At 31.3% G+C, this 15384-nt stretch overlaps 2 protein-coding genes across 2 annotated transcripts in view; one reads left to right on the plus strand and one right to left on the minus strand.

The window, feature by feature from the left end:
* The window catches only part of LOC127720787 (atrial natriuretic peptide receptor 1-like), a 44244-nt gene extending 32656 nt beyond the window's left edge, over positions 1–11588 (plus strand). Inside the window, exons 2-4 of the mRNA XM_052227539.1 lie at positions 2788–2919; positions 3736–3847; positions 11470–11588. Of these exons, the coding sequence (XP_052083499.1) occupies positions 2788–2919; positions 3736–3847; positions 11470–11588 (363 nt within the window). The remainder of the gene's footprint in view (positions 1–2787; positions 2920–3735; positions 3848–11469) is intronic.
* Positions 1–15384, minus strand: part of LOC127719523 (collagen alpha-1(XII) chain-like) — a 565245-nt gene that overhangs the window by 498427 nt on the left and 51434 nt on the right. The window lies entirely within an intron of this gene.

Below are 15384 nucleotides of genomic sequence, written 5' to 3' on the forward strand. Positions count from 1 at the left end.
ACAGATTAGACGCGGATCCAAGCTTTGATGTTAGGTGGTTGAGAAGGAGGGGCGCTCTTTAGAATTATTTAGGAGTTAGAGGGCCTTTTTTGACGCAAAATTGGCTGTAAATTTAATTTATTTCACATTTTATTTCTTTTTTAGGGGCGCCGGTTGCACCCCTCCTGAATCCGCACCTGCTGGTAAATAAACGGGGTATACTACATATTTCATGTCAAAACAGAATGTTTTCATATATTATGAAGCTTTAATTTAGTACCTATGCCAAATGCCCATTCCAGTAAGGAGGTTCGATGAATTCTCTTCGGAAGATGAGTGCACACTGGGCTTGAACAAAATTGCTTCCTCCACTCGTAAATTTACTTGTATCTGAAAGAAAGAATTTAATTCATTAAAAAGAAACATATTCAGTTAGAATCAACGTTGTCCCGAGCCAGTCTAATCAAGGTGATTCTTATATATAACAATCTTCGTCTTATGCATATTTGTTTAGTTAAACTATAGTGCTGCATTTTTCTTTTACAGTCCCTTCCTTATTCGTGAGCCTCAGCACGAAGTCTATTTATAATAATTAAAATGAAACCAACTGAAACTGAGAAGTATCCTTAAATAAAACAAATAATAAATCCTTCTGGAAAAAAAAACATCCAAAAACCATTTTCACGAAAGATTTGTTGTTGGTGGATGGTGTGATATGTTGTATTGTTAAATATATTTGGCTAATTTCAGTTACTTTTTATTGGCATTGATAACCATTCAATGAATTAATATGTATCAAACAAAATAATATGTATCCACTTTTCATAAATGGTTTGGAATAACTGTAAATTCAGAAATGTTTGTGATATTTTATAATCATTGCCGAAAATGAGCCGATATGGATTTCGCAAAAATAAAAACTTGCATTTTTAAAAAGAATATGCAGTCAGAAAAATATGATTTGTGTGAAAATTTATAATGCAGTTGTAATATATAGAAAAGAGATTTTTATTCTAACAATACTGGAAATAAATTCGCAGACGATACCAATTATATAATGAAAAATCGTACGTGGAAGGAAAACCCACAACACCATGTCCAAAAAGAAAAAATGATGAACAAACAATCACACTCTACAATAGTGTATACAAATAAAGTAATGAGTGATCAACAGGAACCATGTCCAAACCGAAGGGTGTTCTTGGGTGTACGGAAATCTAAGTAGTTCCTACTCCAACAGTGTCATCGTCCTGTTACACATTGACAACAAGTCGGTGACAAGTCTCTTAATAATACAATAATCTTGACAATACACATCAATAAAATTGAGAATGGAAATGGGGAATGTGTCAAAGAGACAACAACCCGACCATAGAACAGACAACAGCAGAAGGTCACCAACTGGTCTTCAATGCAGCGAGACTTTTTACCAATTACGACCAATGTCAAACAGGTGGGTTATGGGGTGTGATTCGGACACAAAGGGTTTTCACGGTGTTGTTTCAACTTTGTTTACCCTTGATATCATATTGTTTAATTTTTACTTATTCGAAAGTGTATACTCTATATACAGTATATACTATCAACGACAAAAAATTTTGTTGTTTACTTTATTGTCAAATTTAAACTTTATTGTTGGCGTCTTAATGTGATTAATTTATACTTAATTATTATAAAAATAAGAAGATGTGGTATGAATGCCAATGAGACAAATCATCACCAGAGACTAATGAAATAGAAGTTAACAACTATAGGTGGCCGTTCTTTTGTTTGAATTCCTTAATCAGTTGTTGTGTATTTCTGTGATGCATGTTTACTCAGTTTTGGCTGCTTGATCCCAATTATTGTCACACGAACCTTTTATTTCTGTTTGGGTTGCACACTCAATTTTTGTCAATATAACGGAACTATAAACAACAGTCATACAAGTAGGAGGTTAAGCTTGCTATAAAACCAGGTTTAACCCACCATTCTTTTGTGCCGGAATATGCCTGTACCAAATCATAAATTTTGCAGTTGTTTTCCACTTGTTCCGATGATAGTGTTTGATTTTGTCAGTTTTGATGGACTTCCCCTTTTTAATTTGCCTTGGAGTTCAATATTTACTTTTTCACATGTAGAACATACGATTTTCAATCATGAAATTTTAAATGTTGATTTTTACTGAAAATCTATTTGGAAGTATGTTATTCTGATCAGAATATCTTCTTTGAATAGTTATAGTTTCGTGTCATTAATTAACTCTTTTTCCAAAGAAACGATGAAAAACAAAAGATATACTTTTTATGTAATATTCTGAATATATCATACTTTTTAACAATCCGATTTAAAACTCTCTGTAGTTCTAAAATTTTAATTCATTTTTTATTGATATGATGCAAAAATCTAAAGAGGGGAACTTCCTTGAAAACATTAAATGTTTGAAATAATGTCATATTTGGGTAAATAATCTTAAAATATATGCTGATTAGATTGTTTGTTTATAAGTCGAATGAAGAACCACATTACAAGCTTGGTATCTTTCATGAGATTTTATGCTGCATGTATTAATATCGTAACATTGCAGATTTTTTTTTAAAATGAAATAAGTATTATTCATTGATATTATAATGATAATACTAAATACAATCATTATAGACACCAGGCTTAAAATTTTGTACGACAGATATCTACAAAACACTCTTTCTTCAGTGACACTGGAATCAAAAATCATAATTCCGAACGATTTTGCCACATACAGCTAAGGTAAAGTATTCCTGGGGTAGAATTGAAAGATTGCAGTTAACAAAAAAATACATTTCCTTGCAGGTTGTTGAATTTTTAAACAGTATGTATTCAATGTTTGATGAACGTATAGATGTTTATGATGTGTACAAAGTAGAAACCATTGGTGATGCATACATGGTGGCCAGTGGGGTTCCGAATAGAAATGGTCTTAAGGTAATGAAATATACTAGTATTCAGATGTTTTCCGAAAAAATAGGTATAAAAGTAATGGAATTTAGAACTTCAAAGGTGCTTCGAATAGAAATAGTAGAAAGGCAATGAAATTGAGAAAAATCATTTGTGATCCGTATAGAAATTGTATAAATTTACTGATCCCGAAATCCCGGGCTTAAAAACATGAAATCACGAGGTCCCGAATTGAAAGAAATTTAAATCCCGACATCCCTAAATTCGAAAAAAGAATTCCCGGATCCCGAAAGGATAAATCCCGAAATCTCGAGCTTCAAAACACCAGATCCCGGAGTCCCGATAAAGGTCCGACCCCCCCCCCCCCCCCCTGGTCTATCGAAGTGTAAACTGTAAGAAAGGAATTCTAAGGGTCAAATCACATTCAGGTATTTGTAAATATGCAAATCAAATAAGAATTATCAACATTTGATATTGACCTCAAACAAGTTTACACATGTATAATATCACTTGTTTTTCACGATGAACATTTTTAACTTTGTATATAAATAGTTTTTAATATATAAGAATAAGGAGATGTGGTATGATTGCAAATGAGACAAGTATCAACCAGAGTTCAAATGGAGTGGATGTAAGTAAGTATAGGCCACCGTTAGGCCTTCAATATAAACTTTTTTTTTTTTAAATAAACAATATACATATTAATTAAACAGCACAATATAAAATTATGTGCACATATAATATAATTATTATTGAGTTGCTATCCCATTTTCTATTACAATTGAATTATAAAAACTGGAGTTTATTATAAAGCTTTGTTATTATCATTATGTATACTTACAGCACGCAGAGGAGATTGCTACGATGGGCATAGACCTAGTAGCATCAATAAAACAGCTTAAGATTCCACACAAGAAGGAAGAGCATATCAGAATACGAGTAGGCATACACACAGGTATTATTTGAATTTGATTTAATTCTTAGTGTGGGAAATGTTTTGTTTCAATTTGATAACTTGTGAAGTAATATAATGCTTTATAGTTATAGCATTGCTGATTTTGAATTTCTTTGATAAAAGCAAGTTATCGATGACTCAAAATGTGCAATCTGAAAATGAGAGTCAACTGTTCCTGATAAAAATAATCCTCAATCAGGTACGCTCGAGAAGAAAATGCGTGCAAAACGTAATCTTATAGAAATTACAAAATGTAGGTATGCATTAAATCTATGACAAAAAAAAAATTAAACAAAAATTAAATGTTCGTCTCTTTTATTTTTTCACGAAGACCTTGAATGATTAGACCTCACATCAATAATGAAAAAATCATGTTGGTCACCATGAAATGGCAACTGCCTATTAAAAATATAACCCCCAAAGAAGACAAATATTATGTCCATCTAATGAAAATAAGTATCTTGAAGATTTCATTTAAAAAAAATGTTTTGTTAGAAAAACGTATTGTGTAGAACGCTCTCATAAAGAAATACCTTCCGTAGTATTGTACATTATTTATTTAGTTTATTGACAGATATAAGATCTGACACGCAAGAATTTCAAAATTGATTTGATTGAAAGTCGACAGTTAAAACTTTCTATTTGGAATTATCATTTCACATTTACCTAATTCGCATGTAGTTACACAAATTTAGTTATAAACCAATATGTTTAGCGTAATAAAAGTCAGTTTATTTGATTTTTTTGTTAAAAAAACTTATTTTTAACGAAGTAACGGCAGATTTATACATTTTATCTTTTGTTCATACACTAGGGTCCATGTTTCTATTCAGATTTTGATTGAAATAAAAGACATATAAAAAGTCTCTTCAATACATAATCAATACAAACATTTTATTTAATACATAACTTCATTAAGGTATTATGTTTGAAGTGCACTTGAGTCTATTGATAATCCTTTATCTGGCTAAATACAAATGGACTTCAACTGCACTAGAAACATGTTTACTTATAATACGGTTTTTATCATTCTTATACGCACAGATCAAGTGTCATATTCCTGCGCTAATGTTTGATGATACTATACTGTTATCTATCAATGATGCATTCAGACCATGCTTGCCATAGACACGATTCAGTATCAAAACAGTAATTTTGATGCTGCTTTTTCCTTGTTGTAGATTTATATTTCTTTATCATGGAAAAGAATTGATATTGTGTATATTGTCATGACCCAAAGTAACTGTACACTTGAACAAAAAAAAAGAGAAAAGGAAAGGAACAGAAATTGATCGCACAATCGACATTCACTCTCTGAGGATAAATATTTATTTTTTTCATAACAGGTTTTAGGTTTCGTACATGTTATTATCATAAATCATTTTAGAATTTTCTATTGAAGTTACTTATATATCTTTAAAAAAATGAATGAAACACAAATATATTTCCCCACTTTTCACGAGTAATTTCTTTTTTGAGTGTTTTTTTATTAATTTCTCTGGCAATTAGCAAAGTCAACAAAAGATTTAAGTGAATACGTTTACTTAGATATCAAAATGGTAAAAAAATAGTACTACATATTAACAATCCCTACTCCGTGTAAACATCCCAACGAAACGAGTTTTGAGTAATGGAGCAATTTATAAATTAAAAAAAAACTTACACTTTTGCATGCCTCGCCTTAACTTCTATAGCAATATAAATAATGCGTTTGTGCGTCTGTCAATCTATCAATAATCCGCCCAGTATTAGATAAAATTAAGGTCTTTGCCAGGAAGATGCCCCGCAGTTGTGATTACATGAATTGGCAACCTTGAACACTTGTTTATTTTGGTGTGCATCTTTTACAATATATATCAAATGAGGGTTAAGACCAAAATTTCACGCTTTACTTAACATGGAAATATGCTTGTGTGAGAGAAAATATGTCATTCGGATACACATTGTAAGGAGGTTATTTTTCTATTAAAATTTGCGAATACAACCAACAGCACATTCTCCTTTGAATACTGTTTAAAACAAAATTAGTGTGTCTTTAAAAGATTAACACCGCAACTGACAACTGGTTTCGATATAAAAAAACTGATTTTGTTCACCGATTAACGATTAGTTTCTGAAAAAAAAACTAATAATATGTCTGAATTCATTATGAATGACAAAGTCAAACAAATAAGGTTAACTTTTAAGATTCTTCAACTGTTTTGACAAGGGTAAAACATAAACAAAATGTAGAGGTGGTATGGTGACTTATCTGAAAACTATCCACTAAAAACAAAAAGACAAGGATGTAAATAAGTACAAGTCATCGTACGGTTTAACCATAAGCAAATTCCATGCTGTAAAGTAAGGTTTAAATTGTACAGGAATGACAAATCAGATGCAACAGTAGTTATCCGATGTTCAAATATCATACATTTATTAATGATATACAAAGCCAAGATATCAAAAACTGTTGGGATCGCATAAATCTAAACCGAACGAGACCGAATTTGTCGACATGTTGAGCGTCTTCTAATAAGCATACATCACCCACAGTGCGAATACATTCTCAGTCAATTGGAAAATGTACATATCAGACGACTTTTCTGGTTCCAAAAATATTTAAGATTGTGAAAGATGTCTCATGTGAGTTGAGACACAGACACATCGTATCGGTCAGCCCATTCGTGGTGGTGACCATGCTTGCACGAAACATATCAATGAAGATAACAAAATGTGAAACAATTCATCTTGCAGTTTTTTTTTAATCTTCTGAAATTAGGCGAAAGGCGCGAACGTCATACGTCAACTAACGACAACCATGGTTTTTTTACCTTTTCAACTGCTTAGGAAACAGCATAATTTTCCACGAATTTTATGATTCATTTATAACACTGTAGTCAAATATTTTAAATTTAATAAGGAAACTGTCAAACTTTCATGTAGCAGTTCAATTTTAGCTTATTTTAGTAATACGAATATTGAACCATTCTCGATAATTAAAGCTAATTCATCAGGAAGTATGACAACTTTTTTGTTTCATATGCTGGTCACATATTTTTTAATTAAAAAAGGAAATAAAAGTCCCTTTCACTATTTCTGATACGACGTAAAAAGCATTTAAAATTAAAAGTTCATTTGTATTTCAAGTTTCCCAATGCTTACAATTGCGTCGTTCTCAATAAAATATTTCGAATAAAATAATCTGCAGTCATTTCAATAAGTTGTGATTTAACACATATCTTTTGTTTGTCATTTTTGGCGGGGATGCCGGCCCTATATTTTGACGAAAAAATTGATTGTGGGCCCGCACAACAATGTTTTCTACTTCTTGATAACTTGATAACAAATAAGTACATCCGTCTTGAATCATTTCAAAATCGTAAATTTATAAATTATATAATTTTGCAAAAAAATCATTCTGGTGTATTCGACTATATTTTGCATATGTCTGTCAAATATATCACACAACAAATGTAATGATTTCAATTTTTTGTTGATTATTTAATGAACTTATTGAATTTTGATATTTATACATTTCTATACTTAAGTTGAAAACGGACAATCATGAGGTACGAAAACTGCTCATTTCGATATCACTTACTTTGCATAAAAAACCACGACAAATTTGCAATTTTGCTATAGGCATCTATCATATTCAACTGTGAAAAAAAACAAGGTACAATTTAGCCTTGTCAGACGTTGTGAGTCAATAAATGCTTACTGAAAATGAAAATTATATCAGTTTCTGTAAACCAGACTATTTTAATGTATCAAAACACCTTAGCATGAAAACTTATAAAGCGTTGTGTTCATTGTTTATCATCCTTGTTGCTCTAATTGATTTATACATTATGATACATTCCAGTCGATTGTATGAGTAAGTTGAAAATTAAACCTTATTGTATAATAAAAATATTACAAATGTACGAACACAAGGCATTTTTCAGAGCATTTAAATATACATGTATAAGCAAATCATTTACATAAGTAAAATGATGAAATGTAAGCCCTTTAAATATCATGCAATGTAATTTAAACCTGTCAAAAAATTCTGTTTTTCAAAACAGTGAAGTACAAAGTTACTCTTTTTAATTGACGTCATATATGTTAAATAAGATAATGTAGACAAGCCCAGCATCGCTTCGTTTTGAATTCATGTGATTCCCACTGTTTGCTGTAAGTGTTTATATATTGTTAAAATATTTACGACATTTGAACACCGGTAAATTACTGGTGCTTCTTTATAATATTTAGAAAAAAACGTTCTCATGTTACAACACAATGTACAAAGCTGACACTTTACTGGGCCCCAATCATCTATCAGACTGTTGACACTGATAAAGTTTCCTATCTTACAAAAGAAAATTATTACATTTCAAAGGAATAACTAAATTGAATTATCGTTAATTTTAATGTCTGATTTTGGTGCACATCTTTGAAAATAGGAGAAAAAAATACGCAAACTTTTAATAGTTTAATAGAACGTTTATCCTTCTGGAGCACACGATTCCCCAATTGTTGGAGGGATAGTATTGATCCGTCTTAAATTTGATTTGTAGTGTTTTGTGAACACATTATTATTGTGTTTTATTTGCCATGGCGTTGTCTGTTTCTCTCGACTTATGATTTTTTAATTTTCCCTTAGCTACTTCCGTCTATTTTTTTTTATAAATGCCTGTACCAAGTAAGAAATATGACAGTTGTTTTCCATTCGTTTGATGTGTTTGAGCTTTTAATTTTGCCTTTTCGTAAAGGAATTTCCGTTTTGAATTTTTCTTGGAGTTCGATATTTTTGTTATTTACTTTTTATTGTGTGTAAGTAGGGTAAATAAGTCGAATCTCTTTCATTCATACTAATTTGCAGCGTTATTGTCTGTGTAGCTAAAGAAAATATCGATGCAGCCTTTTAATCTTATTTTAATTAGGATTTTATATTAGAGTCTCACTGTTAAGTAGTACCGTTTCTTTTAGATTTTTTAATCTTTGAAAGTTTAATCTCTTTTTAAGATATTTCAATACTACTTGTTCTGGGATTAAAGAGAATAGGAAATGATTTAAAAAAATATCTTTTTTTTGGTACAAAAAAGCTAATACACTCCTCCTTTGTGCAAAATTTCATCAAAGATACAATTCTAAGGAGGCTTATCATCTTGTACCTCAACGCGCTTTCGTCTAAAAAAGACTGATCAGTTATAGCATTTAATATAGGACTTCTTACTAAATAGTTTTCGCTAATCAACATTTCAAGTAAAATATACCAGCAAACATAAGTGGTAATACTCTTATTAAGGTGGTACCTAACACTACAGGGAGATAACTCTGTAAAAATCAACTTAACGTTTTAATCACGTTGTATAATGAAGGAAATATTAAGCTTCTCAATGATAAAAATTTGTGTTTGTCAAACTGCTACATGACCAGTGAAATTTTTCTGATAAAGTGGTTGGTTCAAATTATTTGAAATTTTTATATTTTTGTCAAAGGGTCAAAGTAAACATTTTGTCAAAATTTTGTGAAAATTAAACGAGCCAAATTAATATTAGTCAAGGTGATGGGTACCACCTTAAGGATGTTCGCTCCTCTTGTTTTTGGATTTTTGCCACATATTCGGAATCCTCTGGTTTTATCCATGTAGTATCATTAAAAAAATTTCCCCGCTAACCCCAACTTTTCTTTTTATAATTTAATTACTTATAGTTTAAAAAATCAAATTTGAAATCCTATAAAATCCTTGTTATTTTTTCATAATTTTTTAAAGTAAAAGTTATAATAGTCTTTTAAAAAGCGTGTTATTTTGAAACAGAGTAGCGAACATCCTTAAGGCGGAGAGACGTTATATATTAAAGGCATATTAAAAGGCATATTGCACACGTCATGTCTTCTTTGACTGTCCATGACGTTAAAACACTAAATCCCTAGGTTGTGTTTTAGTTGATTTTAGTCTCTGATGCATGATTTTTTATTATTAATTGTTTTTGGCTTTTAACAAGATTTCAGTAACTGCGAGTATTCTCAAATCGTACTTTCGTATTAATTTGACCTGTTGATACAATTTGTAATGTATTTTTGATATTCAATAATTTCTTATTCAGTGTTATATCTCGTCTCACTATTTTGAATAAATACCACCTATGATGGGTGTTTAGTATGACGATAAATTTTCACTTTTGTATTCGTACAAGGAACAACAAAATTATTTATTTTGTAAAAATTATTTCCGTACTCCATGTATACCTGACAACAAAATTATTTTTATTTACATGTGTATGTTGTTTTATTTGGCGGCATTTTGTCAAAGGTTATGGTTGTCTTTCTGATACTGTTTTACATCTAACCCCCTTGTTTTATTAATTTTGTATTTACATTGTGTCATAGATCAAATTTATTCGTTCAGTGTATGTTCACTTGTTTTTGTTAATATATTTTTTGATTGAGTTAAGCCATTTCAATTGATATTTTATAGTGTGTCTTTCTATGTTGTGATGTTACACTATTGTTTCAGGTAGGGTGACGATTGGAGCCTATTAAAACGTTTAAACCTGCTGCAATTGTTTGCACCTGTTCTAAGTCAGGAACCTGATGTTCAGTTGTTGTCGTTTGTTGATGTGGTTCATAAGTGTTTCTCGTTCTTTATATAGATTAGACCGTTGGTTTTCCTGTTTGAATGGTTTTACACTAGTCATTTTTGGGCCCTTTATAGCTTGCTATTCGGTGTGAGCTTCATGTTGAAGGCCGTACTTTGACCTATAATGGTTTACTTTTACAAATTGTGACTTGAATGGAGAGTTGTCTCATTAGCACTCATACCACATCTTCTTATATCTATATATGTATTCCTTTATTTTTTGGTTATCTTTGGTAGACTTTTTATCAACTAACCGTCGGACGTCTTATAACCATGATGTCCTTTCTCTGAATATTAAGATAAGATAAACTACAATGTTGATTACATTTTTTCCCACTGAATTGAACTTGTAGCAATGGACCAATGTCAAGCTCGAACTTATCTCCACATCACAACAGATTGAGAAAATTGCTTTAGCTTTCAATTGTAAATAGCAATATTCAAAAAGGACGTGCAATTGTTTAACTTTGATAAAGTATAACAAAAATACAAAACTCCAAGTTAAAATAAAAAAAAAAGGGAAATGACCAAATCAAACGATGTTAACCAACTGAACGAATGGAAAAGAAATGTTATGTCCTGACTTGGTACAGGGATTTTTTTATTTTTTTAAGTTATGAATAAATTCCAGGTCCTCTGTTTTTCTATCAGTATGTATTTAATAGACAATTGCTTCTTACAATCTGCCGAAAATGTTTTATCTTTTTTATAAGGATACATGTTGTTCAATCTTTAGTATTTGAATTGTATTTTGTAGATTGTTGAGTTTGTCATTTCGTCATTTATATTTTTGTCAATGGTTTTGTCTGTTTTTCTTTGATATATTCTTTGATTCCTCATTCATTTTTTCATCTCTTTTAAAAAAGTGTGTTTTGTTCTTTAATGATTCCCACGGAACAGGGAAAGTGAAACTGAACATGGGTTATAATTTAATGCGCAGATAGATAAATGAAAAAAATGAAAGGGTTTGGTGGGTTATGTATGATATAATGGTATTTTATTTTTTCATTATCAGGTCCATGTGTTGCTGGTGTAGTTGGAATTAAGATGCCGAGATATTGTCTGTTTGGGGATACAGTTAATACAGCTTCCAGAATGGAGAGCAATAGTTTACGTATGTTTATGATGGTATAAAGTAGCCGAATGTTTTTATAACAAACACAATAACTGTATTTATCACATTAACATATTTCAAAACGTGAAGGTAATTTAATGTTACGCATTTATTAAAGACAGTGGTAAATGAAATCATGAATGCTGAGTCCGAAGCGTTTTTCTGGATTATCATCATTAGGAATACTTTAAAGCGCAATGTGAAATTAAAGCCCAGGAAGCTTTTAAGGTGGTACCTAACACTACAGGGAGATAACTCTGTAAAAATCAGCTAAACGTTTTAATTATGTTGTATTGTTAAGGAAATATTAAGCTTCTCAATGATCAAAATTGGTGTTTGTCAAACTGCTATATAACCAATGCAATTTTTCTGATAAAGTGGTTGGTTCAAATTTTTTGAAATTTTTATATTTTTGTCAAAGGGTCAAAGTCAACATTTTGTCAAATTTTTAGGAAAATTAAACGAGCCAAATTAATATTAGTCAAGGTGTTGGGTACCACCTTAAACTACTTGATAAGCTAAACTGATGTTAATGATATAGCTGTCAGTAACTAAATCTGAAATCAATTATCGTCGTCGAAGATAACTACACACTAGTTTACTTGTATCTCGTTACTGATCTCGTACATAAAGCCTTAAACCACAAGTAACTCCCCCGAACACATGATGTTCCCATAATGCAACGTCAATTTGTAACTGATGAATTGGTCATATTGCATGTAGCTATTCATATGGCTATGATGTACTTATTGTGACATCAACATTATTTTAATTTCGGAAATTGTGGCCTAATGAAAAAAGTTTCCAGAAGTAAAAACAACGAGTGCAGTTAGTTCCGTTGAGAAAATTCCTATGATAGACAGATTAATTAGTTTTGTTAAACGTCTTTGTTTTCAGCCTTAAAAATTCACATTAGTAGAGAAACACGAGATATATTAGAAGCAACAAGTAACTACGAAATAACATCACGTGGTGAGATTAATATTAAGGTAAGTTGAAGGCTTTTAAAAAAAGTCTATAAAAAAACACCATCCAGCAAATTTAATGTGTACTAAAAATATGCGATACTGTGCAGATAGGAGGAAACATAAAATAACATTACACATAAATATATATAATAAGATTATTGTTACCATATTTATGATAATTGGCCCAAGCATTATATCATATTGTAAGAGCTTTCGTGAGTAATATAATATACTGCTAGGAATACTATTCCCCAGTGTAATAGGTAATCCTTTTACAATGTAGCTTCTTTAATCTTTACAAAAGAAATCATTTTTTTATAAATACAATACTGTTTTAACGTTGTTTTTTTTTTTGCCCCGCATTCACCGGAGGGGCATTAAGTGTTACCCTTGTCCGTCAGTAAGTACGTCCCGAAATTGGTTTCCGTTCTCTAAATTTAAATGTTATGAAACTTATACACAATGCTTATTACCACAAAATACAGATCAAGTTTGAATTTTGGGGGCGTCACTTTTACCGTTCTCAAGTGTTGCCCTTATATAACGTTATATGTAATCGGGGGCATCATCTGTGTCCCATGGTCACAATCTCCATTTTTTTATGCCCCACCATCACGGGAGGGGGCATTAGGTGTTACCCTCGTCTCGAAATTGGTTTCCGTTCTCTAACTTAAGTTTGCCTCAACCAAATATTATGAAAACTAAAGCACAATGCTTATTACCACAAAACACACACCACGTTCGAATTTGGGTGACGTCACTTTCACTGTTCTCGAGGTATGCCCCTTTTCAACGCAGAAGGCAGTGCTACAGAAAAAAGATCAATTTATCAAACCTTTAATAATAATTTGAAACTATTAAGGAACGATGATGGAACTAAGAAATTTAACTCTGATGGTTGGTTACCATATTCAAGCGGGGGCATCATCTGTGTCCCACGGACACATTTTCCTTTTATTTACATATAATTTGAGATTTTTATATAAGTTTTTTAAAGTGTTTTGTTTCATAGACGATTAAAGCAGTTCTTGTGTAGATACTTTTTTACGTGTGTTTACAAATGCAATATTTCTTTATAAATACGTAGTATTTTGTATGTTGATTTATTTTTATTTGATATCTTATAAGCGAACATTCTTCAAGTTGCATTAGTTATTATTGATATTGGAAATGCTTAGTATTTAATGTATTCTTTCTGTAAATAACTAATAAAATTATTGCATAAAAATTTGAATTTTTACACACAAAAAATATCTACGGAACATACCTGGTGCCATAATTATAATAAGCGTTTCCAAATATTGAGTAAAAATAGTACGATAAAAATCTGAAGTTTACTTTAAAAAAAGTAAAAAATACTATTCTATTCTTGACAAGAAATATGTTACTTATATTCTAATATATACCTCCTCCAAACAACGAATGCAGCTTTATGTATTATACGAACATTGCATATTCAAAACATGAAAACAACACACCCGAAGCGCTTTTCTGCATAGGTAATTATAGTTCTCTGGATGTTTCCGTATCATTGATTGTTTCTGAATCAACTACAAATATAAACATATTGGGATTGAGTGTGATTGTCAATGTGACAGCTTTCCACAATAATTCAGAGGACGCGGATGTAAGCCACTATATGTCAACGTAAGTCTTTGAACAATCCCCAAACCCCACACCCTAAAGTAAGCTATAAAAAGGCATCGGTGTGACAAAACATGAAACAATGCAAAGAGAACATAAACGGCCTGAATTTTCTGAACAATAAATGAAAAACAACCAACGACAACCATTGCACCACAAGCATCCGAACTGTTCATAAGATAATATTTCAATTGCAATACTATATACAAAACTACATGGGATTGATCTATGGAAGACAAACCGAGAGTGAGAGTAAAATTAACCAATACCTTCAAGTAAGATATCGAATTCCGTGCGCAATAAGCAGATTTCTTAGATAAAACTATAAAGAGATGTGATATGATTGTCAATAAGACTATCCACCCGAGTCCAAAATGACGTCCATGTAAGCCCCATGAATACGTCATTTTACGACATTCACCAATGAGCGAAACCAATATCGTAAAGTCAGCTATAAAAATGCCCCAACATGACGAAATGTAAAACAGTTCAAACGAGAACCCCAGATTTATGATAAAATAATAAATAAACAAATATGACATACAGCAACTCCTGACGTAAAACAATTCAAGCGAGAACCCAAGATTTATGATAAAATGATAAATAAACCAATATGTCATACAGCAACTCCTGACATGGGACGAGAATATACAGAAAAACCGAATGCTTACTTGGTGTTAACCTCTGGAACTGTACATTAATCTATTTACCATTTTGTTATTTCGCTTATAACTTCGAGAGGAAGTATAGAGTCCTTGAAAAACTAGTACAAGTAGACCGCAACAAAAAACAAGCATATAGTAGTATCACATACGGCAACTACTGACGCTGTTCTTGAGTTTGTATAGATCTTTGAACATGTGGTGTTAAATTAGGGTTTTTAGACATAATCCTCCTTGATTATGCTAATTTGAATACTTCAGGGGAAAGGAGCTATGGTAACTTACTGGTTAGACGGTAGAAAAGACATGTCGGCGGCAAACGATACAATGGTATGTTTATGGCAGCCAAAGAAAAAATCGAAGAAAAAGAAACAAAACTCTGCTGCTGATCTCAATAAAAACAGTGACAATAAAACCATTCAGGAAAATGCTGAATCAAACATGTCATTGGACGGAAAGAACACTGAATGCATTAACACCGTAGCTGACGGAAAAACAAATTCATCAACTACTACTACTCCGGTCAACGGCCTGATAGTTGA

Source organism: Mytilus californianus, unplaced genomic scaffold, assembly GCF_021869535.1.
Source record: "Mytilus californianus isolate M0D057914Y unplaced genomic scaffold, xbMytCali1.0.p SCAF_11, whole genome shotgun sequence".
NCBI lineage: Eukaryota > Metazoa > Mollusca > Bivalvia > Mytilida > Mytilidae > Mytilus > Mytilus californianus.